General features: G+C 39.7%; 1 protein-coding gene across 8 annotated transcripts; it reads right to left on the bottom strand.

Annotated features, from left to right (window-relative positions):
- Nucleotides 1-497: 497 nt before the first annotated feature.
- Nucleotides 498-14,000, bottom strand: ddhd2 (DDHD domain containing 2). 8 transcript variants are annotated; one of them, XM_071482811.1, is made up of 19 exons: nt 13,690-13,997; nt 12,941-13,171; nt 10,041-10,233; nt 8,660-8,853; nt 8,452-8,541; nt 8,186-8,306; nt 7,997-8,086; nt 7,775-7,916; nt 7,443-7,651; nt 7,295-7,356; nt 7,058-7,174; nt 6,882-6,977; nt 6,334-6,510; nt 5,603-5,758; nt 5,333-5,435; nt 5,077-5,238; nt 4,755-4,859; nt 2,812-2,980; nt 498-2,627 (listed from the first exon to the last, which is right to left on the bottom strand). In XM_071482811.1, exons 2-19 carry the CDS (start codon nt 13,058-13,060, stop codon nt 2,546-2,548), a joined length of 2,388 nt encoding a protein of 795 aa, XP_071338912.1. In that variant the 5' UTR covers nt 13,061-13,171; nt 13,690-13,997; the 3' UTR covers nt 498-2,545. The 8 variants fall into 8 exon arrangements, with proteins under 8 accessions (XP_071338912.1, XP_071338913.1, XP_071338908.1 ...); XM_071482812.1 differs by having other exon boundaries at nt 12,941-13,128; XM_071482807.1 differs by having other exon boundaries at nt 13,655-13,996.
- Between the last annotated feature and the right edge of the window lie 914 nt (nt 14,001-14,914).

Raw genomic sequence — 14,914 nt, 5'->3', positions numbered from 1 at the left:
CAGCTTCACTTGTATATATTTTTAGGTGCAGTAGTTTAAGTTGTCTTTTTTTTCCCTTTTGTATAATTTTATAGGCTCCTGTTTTGTATGCAAAATTTTGTAAAAAAAAGTAACTAAAGCTGTCAACTGAATGTTGTGGAGCAAAAAGTATTTCCCTGCGAAATGTAACAGAGTAGAAGTATAAAGAAGTGTGAGAAGAAGATACTCTAGTAAATGTGTACATTAAATATGTATTTAAATACAGTACATGAGTAAATGTACATATTGCTTACCACTACTGATGCTGTGTATGTGATTTACAATTGCAGGAGCGAAGCTATTCCTGTTAAAACCCCCTCCCTGGCTATTATTACTTTGAATATCATCCAGCTTTTCTGTAGCTATTGATGATGTCTAGTGTCACCACGATAAAAACCCTAAAAAAATGCTGCAGGTGAATTCATAGCTTTCAGATCAAGAATAAGAATGCTTCAGAGAAATCCAAACAACACAAGAAGACACTTGTAATGTTTTATTATGGCACACACATGACATGTAACCATATTCATAGCGTATGTATTCAGAAAGGAGAACATTTGTTTATTTGGTGTTTATCAACAGAATGGCCAAAACAGTAGTTATGGCAAGGAGGAAGAGCCAGAGTCTTGTTTTAACTGTTTAAATACTAAAATTTCCAGAAACAGAGACAATGGTGAGGTTCAAGGAAATCACTCCAACATGGTACTTTAGTGTTCAGTGAATTTCTACAAGTGGAAAAATGAACAACCGCATTTGGTTAATTCGTTAATTGTGCAGATTTTACACCCAGAGGGCTGAGACACAGGTAATTCAGAGCTTTGGTGGTGGGGCTGTGATGCCCTGACAGTGCATAACATATGAGTCGTATAGAAAGTTAAATCACTCTAACAGAGAGAGTCTCTCAACTTTGTGTTTGGACCTCATGTTGCTTGATATGCAGATACAGATCTGAAATATTTCTAACACTGATATACTAATATTCTTAAAATATATTTTTATATAAAATAAATATGATTAGCTTCAGACCACACAATTTGTATATTTTTTATTTATCATGCTCTTTAAATCAAATTCATATGATTTCAATGTGACAACTCTTATTGCTGCATCCATAAGAATTATGTAAATATTGGAAACACAAATTCAGTCAGGACCAGGAAATGTTGAGAAACTCTGCTCTGACATAAAAAAAGTGCATGCAATACAGATAGTCATGTTATTTTCATACAAAGGAACAAATGAGGAGATCATGTATGATTTGGCCCTTGGGTTTTGTGAAAGTTAGTCAGATTCCAGTCTGTCTTGGAATTAACAATATTTGAGTATAAAGGATATAAAGCTGGTATGGGCTTACAGCAAGATATAATTTGAGTCAGTTGTAACAGAGCAGAAAGAAGAGAATGATAAGGGAGGAATGGCACAGATATGGAGGAGAAAAGGTGGAACTTTCTGTAGTTTGCACACTGCTATAACCTACTGTACTCACACATACAAACACACACACACACACACACACACACACACACACACACACACACCATGAGAAGACAACCAGCTTGTCCTCTGAAGCACAATTCTTCATCAGGATTACTTCTTTCCAATACATATGCAGATATGATCAAACTGAAATAAATAATTCAAATGAAATAAAAATGTGATTAGAAGGCAAGATGAACTTCACTTTACATTTACAGTCAACAGTTTCCTGGAAACTTGTAACAGACAGAATATTAACCTTCATTTTCCCAATAAGGTTACTAATAAAGGGGAGGTATAATGTTATGCTATGGGAGAGCTTCCTTTCTCAAGAGAGATGCCCAGTTGAACACACAATAGGAATTATAGTTAATTATAGTTATAGTTCTACAATACTTTTGGAGGCTGTACATAAGTGTGGGAAATATATCAAATTTTATAGAGTCTACTATTTTAATTATATTTGGAGATTTTTCAATATATTTTTTTGAACGACTGTACACAGATATGCCAGCTGATAACAAATTCCAGTTTGAAATGCAATCCAATGTGATGAACACTGTACTCGTTACTTAACTTAATGTATTATTTCATACTTGAACAATTATTGTGTTTTTCCTCTGGTTATCATGATTATTTCTTTCAATATTATTCAGCTGCAGCTTTAAGCATGATATTTAAATAATTGTTGGCAAGTGAAAGTAAAGTAAAATAAACAATAAAAATAAAATAAGGAAAGTGCGATGAAGAGCATGAAAGTAATGTTTGGGTGGATTTGAAACAACTTTCAGACACCAAACCCAATCCGGTAGTGGGAGTTCCATCGAAACCAAGAAACCACAACTACCACAAATTATCTGAAACAAAATCATCCGACTGCAGCCAAACAGTCTCCACTCTTGGAGGAGGAGAGGGCAGGGCAGGCAGGTAACACCCACAGGGTAAGGCATTCTGGAAGAGGATTGAGGAGCCTCTGTTTCAGTCAGCTGTCCTTCATTTTCTTACTTTCATGTTAATGTCATGTTAGCAAGTTTACATCATAAAACTTTTATTATTGTTGTGGCTGTTCAAAGGCCACACCCAGTTTGTCATAGATCTCCTTCAGCAGCAGAAGAGCAGTATCCTCAGATTCCCTAACAGACATTCAAACAGAGAGAAAGAGAGAGAGAGAGGGGAAGACATCATTTAATTTAGATTTTAAAAATTAAATCAGCCACATAAAATGTGATACAATAAAGAGCAAATACCAGGAACACCAAATACAAAGGCACAATTATTGTAGTCCACCCCTCCTCTGAACAAGTATGCATGACTCACCAGTAACACAGATGAGACTGGATAGCAAACAAGTATTCATTAAAGCTCTCGATGGGTTTTTCCTGAAGTACATAATCGATCCTTCGTCCTCCATTCAACATCCCCACTTTAATCTCTGGCTGCTCCCTCTCCTCTGCTGACACTGAGGACTCTGCCTCCTCACACACTCCTGCAGGGACAGAAGTCAAAACAGATAAGACTGTACAGGCAGACAAACAGCAGAAACAATGATAATAGCTAGGGGTACCTGTTTTCCCTCATATTTGTCAGTAAAATGAGAACACACTGGACAATAGACAGGAAAGAAGAGAACATTCAAACCAAAAGGAATTTATAGAAAAATGGAGGTTAAATAATATAAGATAAGATAAGATCGCCTTTATTAGTCCCACAGTGGGGAAATTCACAAAAGCAACACAATGCCGTTTCATTCACCTCTGCTCTGGAGATGAATAAAACAGTGTCCTTCATCTACCCCTGACATGAGTCAGCGACTGAATACTGTAACAATATACAGCGTACTGTAGGTATTGACACCAAACACAGCCATAACTTGCTCACATATGGTCCCAGGATTAGTGTTTGAATGTGCTGCCCAATTACAGTTAAAAGACAAAACTGACAACAAATACAGGTCCTACAAATACTGCAGGCATAGGTGAAACTAACTGAAATTCAGAAATATTCAGCCATAGTGGTCACACGATGAGAACATTTTAAGAGGTAATTTAATATAATAATGCCTTCACCTTTCCTAAGAAATAAATACATTTAAAGAGGTGACAGGTTTAAATAAGGTGTGTTTTAAATTTACTTGTTTATTTTAAATTGACTCGACTCTTAAGTGGAAGTATGATATTAAGCAAATGTCAATAAAGTGGGTCCATTTTGTGATTGGGGAATGTGTTTGTTGGTATGCTATGGACACCTTTGCCTGAAATTGGCCCTCCACAAAAACCTAATGAATTGTATATGAAGCCTTAACTGCTGGCCCAGTGAAGGTTGTATAGGCTGAAGCTTGGTTGAATCTTCTTTAAGGGATAAAGAGTGAAAGGTTGACAAGAAATAGTCGTAATTTAAATTTTATGGTCTTATCTGACAGCAGCTGTATTCTCTTTGTGCCCTTTAATGAACTGACAGATGTACTCCAAGCAGTTAAGAAAAGGACAGGACGTGTACCTGCATGTATGTGCCCTGCTGCTAATGAATGACAGTACCTGCTGGTTCAGCTCCAGCAAATGATTCTTATTACAAAAACAACTGTGATCGTTACTATTCCACAAGTTATTTGTTCAGCTCTTAAGAGAGTGTGCCATGAGCCGGTTACTCAAGTGGCTTCTGACGCCGTGAAGTGCAGTGAAGCACTCAATGAACCAATCACCACGGATAGCCAGAGAGGGACGGAAACGCCTGAGGGATGTGTCAGTATATTTCACTTTGAGTTGAAGAGTAGATGTAAAGCAGAAGTAATGCAGTTATAGGCGTTAGGGGCAGGTGAAGCAGAGGAGTAGTGGTAACCTGCAGCAATAATGGCTTTCATAACATAACATAATTACATAACATTGCTCTCTGTGAAGGAGCTAATGTGCCAAAGTAAACCATAGTAACTGAACAGAATTGTTTTTTTTAACCAGTACTGTAGGTAAAGCAGCATCTTTTCTAATATGAAGGAAGTAGTGACAGTAATTTTCTGCCTTTCTTTCTTAAATAATGGAAATCTTCCAGATACAAGCCAGGGAAATTAAAAATAAAAGGCTTATGAGAGACAGTCTATTATGGGCTCATAGGCTTTCACTGAATCGTGCAAGTTTATAGAGAGAGAGTTTATCTAAGAGGAAACTAGGTGAGCACCAACCATTCTGCAAAGCAGTTAGTAATAACCTAGAAAAAATTCATTTACTTGCTTTTTTTTTTACTCTAGCCAAGTGGCCATCCTGGCTTACCTTGGAAGTAATGCTTATGAAGGGCCCTGGGCCACTCCAGTATTTTAGTCCAAAAATCAGCACTTTTCTCGTCTCTCTTAGCAGAAGCAGTGACTGCTGCTGAGGCTGAGGTTCAAGGTAAAATGGTAAGGGGAGAAGGGCAGCAGGAGCAACCACCAGACAGAGCAGAAGAGGGGAGGAGAGGATGGCAACATGCAGAGAGTATGAAGAGACAGGGTTAGACACACTCTTTTGCACACTGCTACACACACACGCACACGCACACGCGCGCACACACACACACACACACACACACACACACACAAACAAAAGTGATTTTTACCCTGTGTCTCTTGAAGGTTTCTCTCTATTGTAGTTTCTCCTTCCTCCACCGGGGGCAATGCAGCTACAGGTAATCTGGCAAAAGACTGCCACGCTGTCCGTAATGATCCCAATACATTGTTCTTCAAATCCATGCTCATACGGGTCAAGCTGTCCTTTAGTTCTATGAGACAAAGGGAAATGGAGATCATCATTAAACAAAAGCTAATAGGACAATAATGTTCAACAAAGATGAGATAAAAGAAAGACAGTCATACCCAGGTGCATCCTCTTGCGGCCTTTATGGTGAGGGATTAGCATAGGCTCCAGATCTTCCTCCGAAATAATCATGGGCTCTATCCGATAGGCCACAGGGTCATACTACACAGCAATAAAGGGTAAGAGATGAAAGTAACTTTGAACAGATGACCTCTTTCATGATGTAGGTATGAATGCAGTAACTGTGGCAAATGGAAGCTAGCGTAATCCTTTTTTGGGTCAAGCACAGGATGTGTGCCTGAATGGGCAGCAAATATGTGATTACTCACCGGGTGGTAGATGTTGTAAAAACTCTTGCAGGTTGGGAAGGTGTAGTTTGGATCGATACGTTTAAGCCCACGAACGGTCAGAAACATTCCAATGGGAGAGCCGAATGCAAAAAACGTCTGAGGGTGAAATGCCAGCTGTGGGTAATCAATGGATACCTGGGAAGAGAGGGTGGGCTCAGAAACACGCGTGCTAATACACATAGAGTAAGACAGATGGAAATGAGATAATACTCCTCTGGTGAACTGCAATGTGTGAAAACATTGGGACCAGCATTCATAGGAAGGGAGTATGACAGCAAGTAAGGAGGAGACCGGGGAACTGACCACTCATGCAGGACTGGATGAGCACAGACACAGAGGGTACGATGATTGTACAACTCAATGGGACAAACACAAATCACAGCATAATGTGACTTAGCCATGGGAATTCCATGGCTCATAAAATAGCCACTATTAATCAGTTGCCTTGAGTTTTCCGTGCCCAGAGTGCACTGTATGTGAAGAGAGACTCCAGGTACAGTGAGAGATCAAAGAGAACTAAGGACAAAGCCTGATAGCATGGGGACACTATGTGAGACACACCTGTCCCTTGGCTATGCCTCCATTGGTCTGTCCAGGTAAGCAAGGGGGGGCCGGGGGAAGAGAAGCAGGAATTTGATGCATCAAAGCTTTCAGCTACTGGTACTCCCAAACACAAATAATCATACTGAATCTGTAAACATGTGTGCTACCTGTCCTATGCCCACGTCAAAGTATTCATAGTCCACGGCACTGGTGATAGACTGCGCCCTATGGAACTGGTGCTGCTGTGGCGTCAATCCTGAAGATTGGTTACCATCGTGATCACTGATCATTTGGGGTGGAACTTGCAACCCTGGTGCCAGACGCACTGTCCCTGTCTTACAATCCTGTTTAAAGTGAGAAATACAAAAATGCTCATTTGATGCCCATGTAAAAAATACACACAAAACATAACAAAAAGCCACCAGCAATGAAACAATCCACAATGTTTGTTTAAACATAAAAATGGGAGAAGTACTAATTATTGTTATGTTAATTATTGTATTTTCTGTAAAGAAAATGCATTCAGATGACTTTCTTTTCTTAATATGAAGAGTGGAAGTACATTAATTACCAAACCCATCGAGAAACATTTTATCCAGAGACCGTTCAGATCTAAGACACATTAATGTGAAGGGGGCCTGACAGTCAGTTGAACCAGCCAGACCACATATATTCAATTACACAAAATTCAGGTTAGTTTCCCTCTGTCTCTTACCTCTGGAAGCCATTTCCTCCTGACATAGTTCAGGATCTTTTTCCGAGGTCCAAGAGGGATTCCTAAAACTTTGAGATCACTGTCATGGCAAAGAGCCTAAAAGAAGAGAAACATATTAGCATTAACTATGCCTAACAGTTGAGATTGTATGTCTGTTGTGTGTGTGTGTGTATTACCAGTGATTCCAGATCAAGGTTTTCTGCCTGCAGTGTATCCAGGTACTGCTGTAGACCCAGTCTGGTCAGTGTCTGCTCCAGTGTGTCACAGTTCAGACGACACGGCTCAGAAGGTACCTTAAGCACAGGGAGGGACAGACTGAGAAATTCGCTTTCTTATCTACATAACAGAGAAATTTTTACAAAACATTTTTATCAGTATATTGATGTTATCTTTTACTGTAACTGTCATCATACCCCATCTCTGGCTTCTGATCCAGTCCTCTGATTGGTTAGCAGGTCAAATAAGATCAATGAACCTAAGGAGACAAAGTGGAAATGTTGAACATGTGAATTTTTATGTTACTCTTGTTTGTGACTGTGTGCATGTTTCTGCATCTCTAACCCAGGCTATGGCCCACAACTGAAACTGCCCCGCTGAATTCTGGATGTCTCTGTTTAAAAAGGGTATGCAGCCTGTTGATCTCTGAGGCCACTGTGTCCACTATGGTCTGGCAGTAGGTGGGGCTGTTGTAGAAAAACAGGTCCAGCAGAGTGTCATTGGTGAAATGTCTCAGCCTGCTGATGCTGGGAAGAGTGATCCTCTGGATGTCCCTGGAATGTGGAGAAGGAGAAAGAAAATAAAATGCAGGAAGCCCGATTTTGACAACTTTCAGCAACTAATGAAGACATAAGTAGCATTGTACAACACAGGGATTTTTTTCTCTTAATACTTACTCATCCACACCAGTGGCATCCCCATGTAGAGCACTGTGCCAGTTGACTGGCAGGAACTCAACCCTGCCCACCTGGCCCTCCTGCTGAGCACGCTTATAATGAGAGGCCAGGAGGGACAGGGAGGCACTCCTGAAGTCATTTACTGGAGAAAAATGACAAGAAGTCATGAATAAACATATATCTGTGCATATACCTGAATAATAAATATACACACGCACTTACCACACTGTATGATGGATCTGAAGCGCAAGTCACATGCAGGACCAATGCCATGGACCATAAAGACAAGGTGGTCCACCTTTTCTGGTTCACCTGGGAACCCACAGAATTAAGATGAGCACTCAGGTGTTGACTGTGGGTGATACCCTTTTTCTGAAAAATGTCTTCTTTTCCACATTCCTGCACACGTACCATCAGGTATTTCTACAGAGATGTTGTCCACTCCCCTCTTGACTGTTCGAGGTCGGGTCTGCTCCGAGGGGGAAGATACCCACTCATCCTGCAATCCTATTGGCTGATACTGCATTATCAGCTGAGTGAGGAGCAGGGGAATGAAAGAAAGGAGGACTTGTGAGAGGAAAACAGTGTACCTAACTTACAAATATATTTTAACTGGTGTGGCTTTGTCATGAATTTCATTATACTGCTCATGGGGACATTTTAACAGCAGGCCTTACTTTGGGATTGTGTAAGATAACTGTCTCTCCAGTGGGAAAATCCAATTTCCTTTTCCATTCATCCAAGGTCACTGCTATCATATAAGCCTCCTGAAAAATTGAAGGATGGGTAGGGGAGGGAATCAAAAAACAGACAAATGAAAAGAGTCATTGAGGAATAGGCAAAGGAGCGGTGTGGTGGCCTAAGCTCAGCGGTGTGTCAGACTACCTCCAGATTTTTGCTGAAGTCCTCAGGGTAAGGCATGAACCTGGTGTCTTTATCTCCTTTGTAGAACCAGGTACAGCGGCGGACTTCAGTGGGAGCTTGCTCCCAGTAAATGGCGTAGCGCTTTCTCTCCTTGACATGTACATCATACCGCTCTCCATCCACGGCTACCACCACCTCCTCCTCCTCCTTGTCTCCTGATGGAAAGTAATGGTATAATGGTTGTATGCGGACTAGTTAGTGCAATAGTGTTGTACTATAGTGCTTTAGATTTGTAAGAGACCTTGTTCCCTGATGTTCTAGATATTTGTGTTAAATGGTTCATGAAATAATTATTAATGGGAATGCCGAAGGCTACAGTGATTCAGGAGGATGACTGATGAATGAATAAGCCATGTTACTGGAAGAAGTTACTTTTCAAGCTAAACTCTATTGACTCAGAATTTACCCACAAGAGTATGTTGCTATTTTGCAGCATAATCAAGTGCAGTCTATTGAAATAATATGGACATATTTTACCTTCTATAGAAATGTGGGCAGACTTATAATGTCACGGAAAGACAAGAAGCCACAAAAGGTTGAGTCAAATTCTATCTATATAGCGCCTAATCATATCTCAGGACACTTTATATTATATTAATAATCTTCATAATATTAAGAAGAAATTTTATTGTTTTATGTTTTCCTTTGCATGAGGTATGTGTGTGATTATTAATGTAGAGATATTCAATATGTTAATGGAATAGCACGTAACCTTCTGTAAAACCACAACATGAGGTGTTTACACTTTTTTTATGGATTAAACACATAAAATGTGACATATTAATCACCGACCTTGAGTGGTGCTGTTAGGTGGATTTTGTTACCTTTGGACAGAGTCTGACCAGCTGTCTTAGCTTATTCCCCATGTTCAGTCTTTTTCCTAAGCTAACCAGCTGCTGGCTGTAGCTTCATTGTTACCATACCAAAAATATTGTTTTTAAAACATATTTTCAAAAGAAGGTATCTTGTTTTTAAACTGTCCCTTCAATTATAAGTTGAAGTATGAACACCATGAATGTCAACACTGAATAAATGTCTTTTCTTTGATTTTTTACAAAACTGCTGTATACTCACAATAAAGACCTGGAACCTCCCTGAAACTGAACTTGCTGTTAAACTGCTAGTAACAGTGGGCATGTCCTGTCAGGAGACTTAAGTGCCCTACTGGGCATCAGGCCAGTGTTGGCAACAGTATTGTTTTGACATTTTATCCTTCTCACAGCTGTTTATAGCAAACTCATTCATTTCCTTCTTTTCACATACCTACCCTGATAACCCATTTAAACAAACATATATGTATAGTATACTATAATGTAAATGTAAAATATATACACCCCCTTACCAGTGTTGCAGGCCCTTTCTAGTTTGTCAGAGTCTTCTCTGCTGAAAGGAAGCCAGGAGGTGTTGTCATCAGCCCGGCGACAGAAGAACCAGTGAGGCTGCACTTCTTTGTAAGGAGCTGGGACCGATTCCATGTCAAGCATTTCAAAGGAGGATGTGGAAGAAGGAGAGGCCTCATCCACTACATGCGAAACCTGCAGAAAAATGACACCAGCATAGTCAAGATATCAAATCAACATTTCTTCTTCATGTCAGCAATATTGCTCAGTTAGCAGGTTAAAAAGTAAATGCCTGCCATATACACTATATACACACCTGTGTTTTCCCTCTTTAGAACAGCCCACCCTTCAACTCTGTAGCTTCCAGAATAAGTAAATACAGGAGTCTGAGCTAAATCTGCACCCTTCCATTAGGCTCTTATAAAGGAACCTGAGACCATCAGACAAAGCAAAGGAGAAGTCGAACAGGAAAAGATCAGGCCTCCTCTTGGCTAGAAGCACAAAGCCCTGTTTTATTCTTTCCTCATCTACAAGCAATCTCTTGTCTCCTCTTCTTTCCACTACTGATACAGCTACAGCTACAGCTGTAACAGTATTGTATCTATTTCCACTGAATATCTTACACCCACAAACAATGCTGCCAGTAATACCTTTGGTACTCTGCTGCCCCTGTTTCATTGTGTTGAAAGAAAAGAAAAGACAAAACAAAATCTACTACTGCTAGAAACAACCACACCAACACCCACATTGCACACAGCAGCAAAATCACCAATCCAACTTGGAATGTAATGTGCATCACTGAGAATAAACTGGAATGTGAGCGGAGCACCCTTCCTAAGAATCAAATCTGTTTATCTCCGTGTGAATAATTCCTTCCCATGTGTGCACTGCTTAGCACATTTACAATTTCAGACTATATACAGTTAAGTATATTTGGCTGAACATCATGCAACAAAAAAGTTTCTTTAGCCATAAACTCTTGGTACTAATATGATTTATATGATTCTTAATACTCCATCCAGGTACATGCATGTCTCTAGCTTATCACTGACAAGAGGACACACACTGACACTAGCTTGTGACACCGTGCTGGTTTTATTGTCTCCTCTGGTCTATGTGCTGTGTCTAAAAATGTACAATGTGTGAACAACTTAAAGAGGAACAGTATGTGACTTCGTCTATAGCCTCCACAAGCTCACCAGTTCTACCTTGCTCTATTAATATTCAAAAAGGGGAAAAGAATGCAGCAGCTGTTTCTGCCTGAGAGGACAGGAGCACAAACAATCACTCTGTACTTCCTTATTTGTTAATCAGATTCAGTAAGCAATGAATGGTTTTCATAAGGGTTTGATTGGAGGCACATTGCAATGAATCATATGCAATCAATCAAATCATGCAAGATGTCATGGCTTGTTGTATGAGGTACAATGTTACGTCTATCAAATTTTCAGTTTTTTGCTCAAAACTCCTGGTTTCCCTGATCACAGATCAGTCTAATCCTGGTCCGAAAAGAACCTTATAGTCTGACTAGGAACAAAGTCTTCTGTGCCCCTGCAGCTCATCAGGGAGAGATGACAAAGGTAATAGATAGAAAATAATATTTAATATAGATGACCCATTGACAGTGTACTGTGAAATGATGATAACTTTGAGTGCTCAGACTGAGTCCTTCTTCTTTACAGAACCATACATGATGGAATTCTTCTTCAGACAATAAATATCAGATTGTACAATAAGAGCACAATCTCACCATTGGCCCAAGCATTAAAATAAAACTTTATCATTTCATGTTAATGATTCATTGCAAACAGAGGCTACAATATGTTCAGCTTTAGCACTGACCTGGTCATTGTTTTATCATTAAAACCTCTGAAAGTTTCTTGTTATATGGTAACAACTTATCAACTTTCTTATAATGAAAATAGACCAAACTACTCTGTGCAAAGTATGGACAAGAGAGGTGGACAGTACCGAAGTACATTTACATGAGTGCTGCACTAAAGTATATTTTCCTGTATCTGTACTTTACTTGAGTTTTTTTTTTTTTTTTTTTTTGAAGACTTATGTTACTTTTAATCCTCTAGGCACTACAAAACAAATATTTTACTCTTGACTCCACTACATTTCTATAAAGTACTTGTTACTTTGAAGCAGAGCTTTTAGTCAGCAGAATGAATTTCATTTTGAAAATGTGACAGACCATACGCTGCGTTTGTCACAATAGAAAAACCGCTCACAGCTAACTTCTACATGGTTGGTCATGTTGTGTTGCATTTTTGACAGTTTAAACTTGGCAGTGGCCTAACGATGGCTACGTTAGATAAAGATGTGGCAGGAGATACTTCACCAGAGCACCACGACCTTATGTCCATGTTTGAAATTTTTGATTTCTTTCATTTTCAGTTTGCTGTGTTTACCATGACCAAACTTCATCACTGACTAAAATTAAAAAAAAGAAATATGAAAACGACAATGGCTCCTTTTGTTGATTCAGGCTTTGTATCATATTGTACAAGCTTTTTATTCTACAGGTTCTACAGTAAGTCAGCCATTCATTCATTCAGTAGGTTGTTTCAGAGTCTAAAGGTTCTGTAGATGTGGAACAATACAACAATGCAATTTTAAAAGCAAGTAATCCACTACTTTAACTCAAGTAAAAATTTGATTGAAGAATTTTCACTTGCATTGGAGTAATATTTGACCAGGAGTATTTATACTCTGACTCAAGTAATGGAGCTGTGTACTTTGTCCACCTCTGGGTGTCTATGTCTGTGCTGTGTAAAAGTCGGTTTTCCTTCATTTTGTTTTCCTCTTACCTAATTCCTGTTTCCTAATGGAAAAAGATTTTGTCAATAACAATACCATGTTACTTCAATTCACAAAGTCATACATGCACCCTCACCTGATCCTCAGGTGTGTTCCCTGTAGCCACAGTCTGAGTGGGGCTGTCAAACAGGTCTTCTGTGTTAACGTTTGGGGCAGCCTGAGATAGACCCCCCTCCTCACCAGGACTGAATGACATTAGCCCAAGACCAGACCCCAACCCTCAGCTCTGACCCGAGGGGGGGCAAGGGCACACAAACACAGGACCTGCAACAACCCAGCTGCACACTGAATGAGAGCAAACAGGGGGCTGAAAGACCATAACAACTATTAGTTACATAACATGCTAAAGCCTGTCAAACTCACGTCCAACTCATTTTCTATTTCTTTGAATCAAAGCCTCATATATGATGCGACAGAAAGAAAAACCTGGCAGCTGATTCACCAATCAATGATGTTTAAAGCGATTGAAAACGTAAACAGTCAGGTTAATGTGTCAGCTAACGCTAACCGCTAATACAGTGGATGTAATATGATTTCCGCTGATGTATTTATGAATTTATTTACATTATCTTCAACGAGACTAGCTCATGTTGACATGTTTATGTCTCAGATTGTTTGTTAATTGTAAGAATGTAAACCAGTGCTTCCTAGAGGCCAAATGTGTTTGGTTGAGGTTCATGCTAGCTGAGTTGTGATGGTTAAACTAGGGTTAAGTTCTCGGCTCTCACACTGTGCCGGGTGTTTCGGACGTTACAGAGCTAGTAACAGACAGTCGCTAACTTAGACTCACCGACAACTTCACAAACATGCAGAGGATTTGTTTACCCGGAGGGTTTGTTTTCGTTGTTTAGCTCGCTCCGGATAACTCGGCTAGCCAAGGACAGCCTCCTGTCAAACGCTGTCCGATTACGGTGTTATCGGAAATGTGACAATTACGCGATTAACCGCTCACGAATGACCACACGTACCCCCAAATAAAACGTAAAAAAATACAGTTGTACAAAGGGAGATTTGTGTGATGCCCGAATTTTTCAGCGTGTGGAGATTAAAAGGGGAAACACTTGAACACAGCGTCCATTTACGAAAAATATATTCCTAATAAATCACTAAAATCGTCTAGATAGATTTCTTCATGTTGGTATTCCACTGTAACATCAATTATATTTATTAATTATTTAAAACCCCAAAACCTTCGAAAAGATCGCCGATGGTGCAAAAGAGCGGAACTTTATGGATGAAATCTTAAATTTACGAGGAGCACTCTAAGGCAACACGAAACACCACAGCGTCACCAGGCCACATCCCCCAAATATTGACCTGACGTCATGAATTTGTAATTGATTTTGCAGACGTATTAATGAGGGGAAACATAACATATTTAGTTGATAATTGCTGTGTATTAATGTTCGACACACATTCCGTTACATATCGTCGCTTACTCATACGACGTTGTGTGAGTTATTTATTATAGTTACAGACATAAAAAAATTAGATGAATATTCATGAGCACATATATAGTTTCAGCTGAGAGGCTGTTTAAACCAGGCTGTAACATGCTGCAGGTGCAAGTTGGAATGCTATGTTTTACAACCCTTTTGTAAAAGCCTCAGGTTAATTTCATGACATTCACCTGTTCAGCCTAACCCAGAAATCTGCCCAGGTATGTGTAAAATGTGAACACAGTGGGTGTAATCCTTTTAACAATGGGGGATCAATCACATCATGAGAAGCAGGCACACCCATTTGTCTCATGGTTGTATTTTCAGCTAGATGTGACTTTACTGTCATTAGGGTAACATAGAGAATACACCCATTAGGGTCCCCTTGACCTTGGATTATGTCTCTGTTTTTACCATTAAACATGTGTACACGGATAAACTAATGAACCACGACATTTGTAGCATGAAATGCTTAATGTCGGACGCAGAGTGGTTGATCAAGTCACTACCAAACACACTGTGTGCTTCATTGTTACCTCTCCTCCAGCCTTTATGGAGAGAGGTAGAGAGAGAGAGAGAGAGGAGGGAGGAGGGAGGAGTGAAACATGCCA

The sequence above is a fragment of the Trachinotus anak genome, unplaced genomic scaffold (genome assembly GCF_046630095.1).
Source record: "Trachinotus anak isolate AG129_WGS33_773 ecotype Australia unplaced genomic scaffold, CSIRO_AGI_Tana_v1 ptg000008l, whole genome shotgun sequence".
Taxonomy (NCBI): Eukaryota; Metazoa; Chordata; class Actinopteri; order Carangiformes; family Carangidae; genus Trachinotus; species Trachinotus anak.
This window is presented reverse-complemented; position numbering and strand designations above follow the sequence as displayed.

Coding starts and splice junctions, on each gene's coding strand:
- ddhd2 (XM_071482811.1), bottom strand. CDS start 13,060: ATGTCATTCAGTCCTGGTGAGGAGGGGGGTCTATCTCAGGCTGCCCCA. Junction 8,087..8,185: donor CTCTGTAGAAATACCTGATG/GTACGTGTGCAG, acceptor GTGGGTTCCCAG/GTGAACCAGAAAAGGTGGAC. Junction 7,917..7,996: donor CAGATCCATCATACAGTGTG/GTAAGTGCGTGT, acceptor ATTTTTCTCCAG/TAAATGACTTCAGGAGTGCC.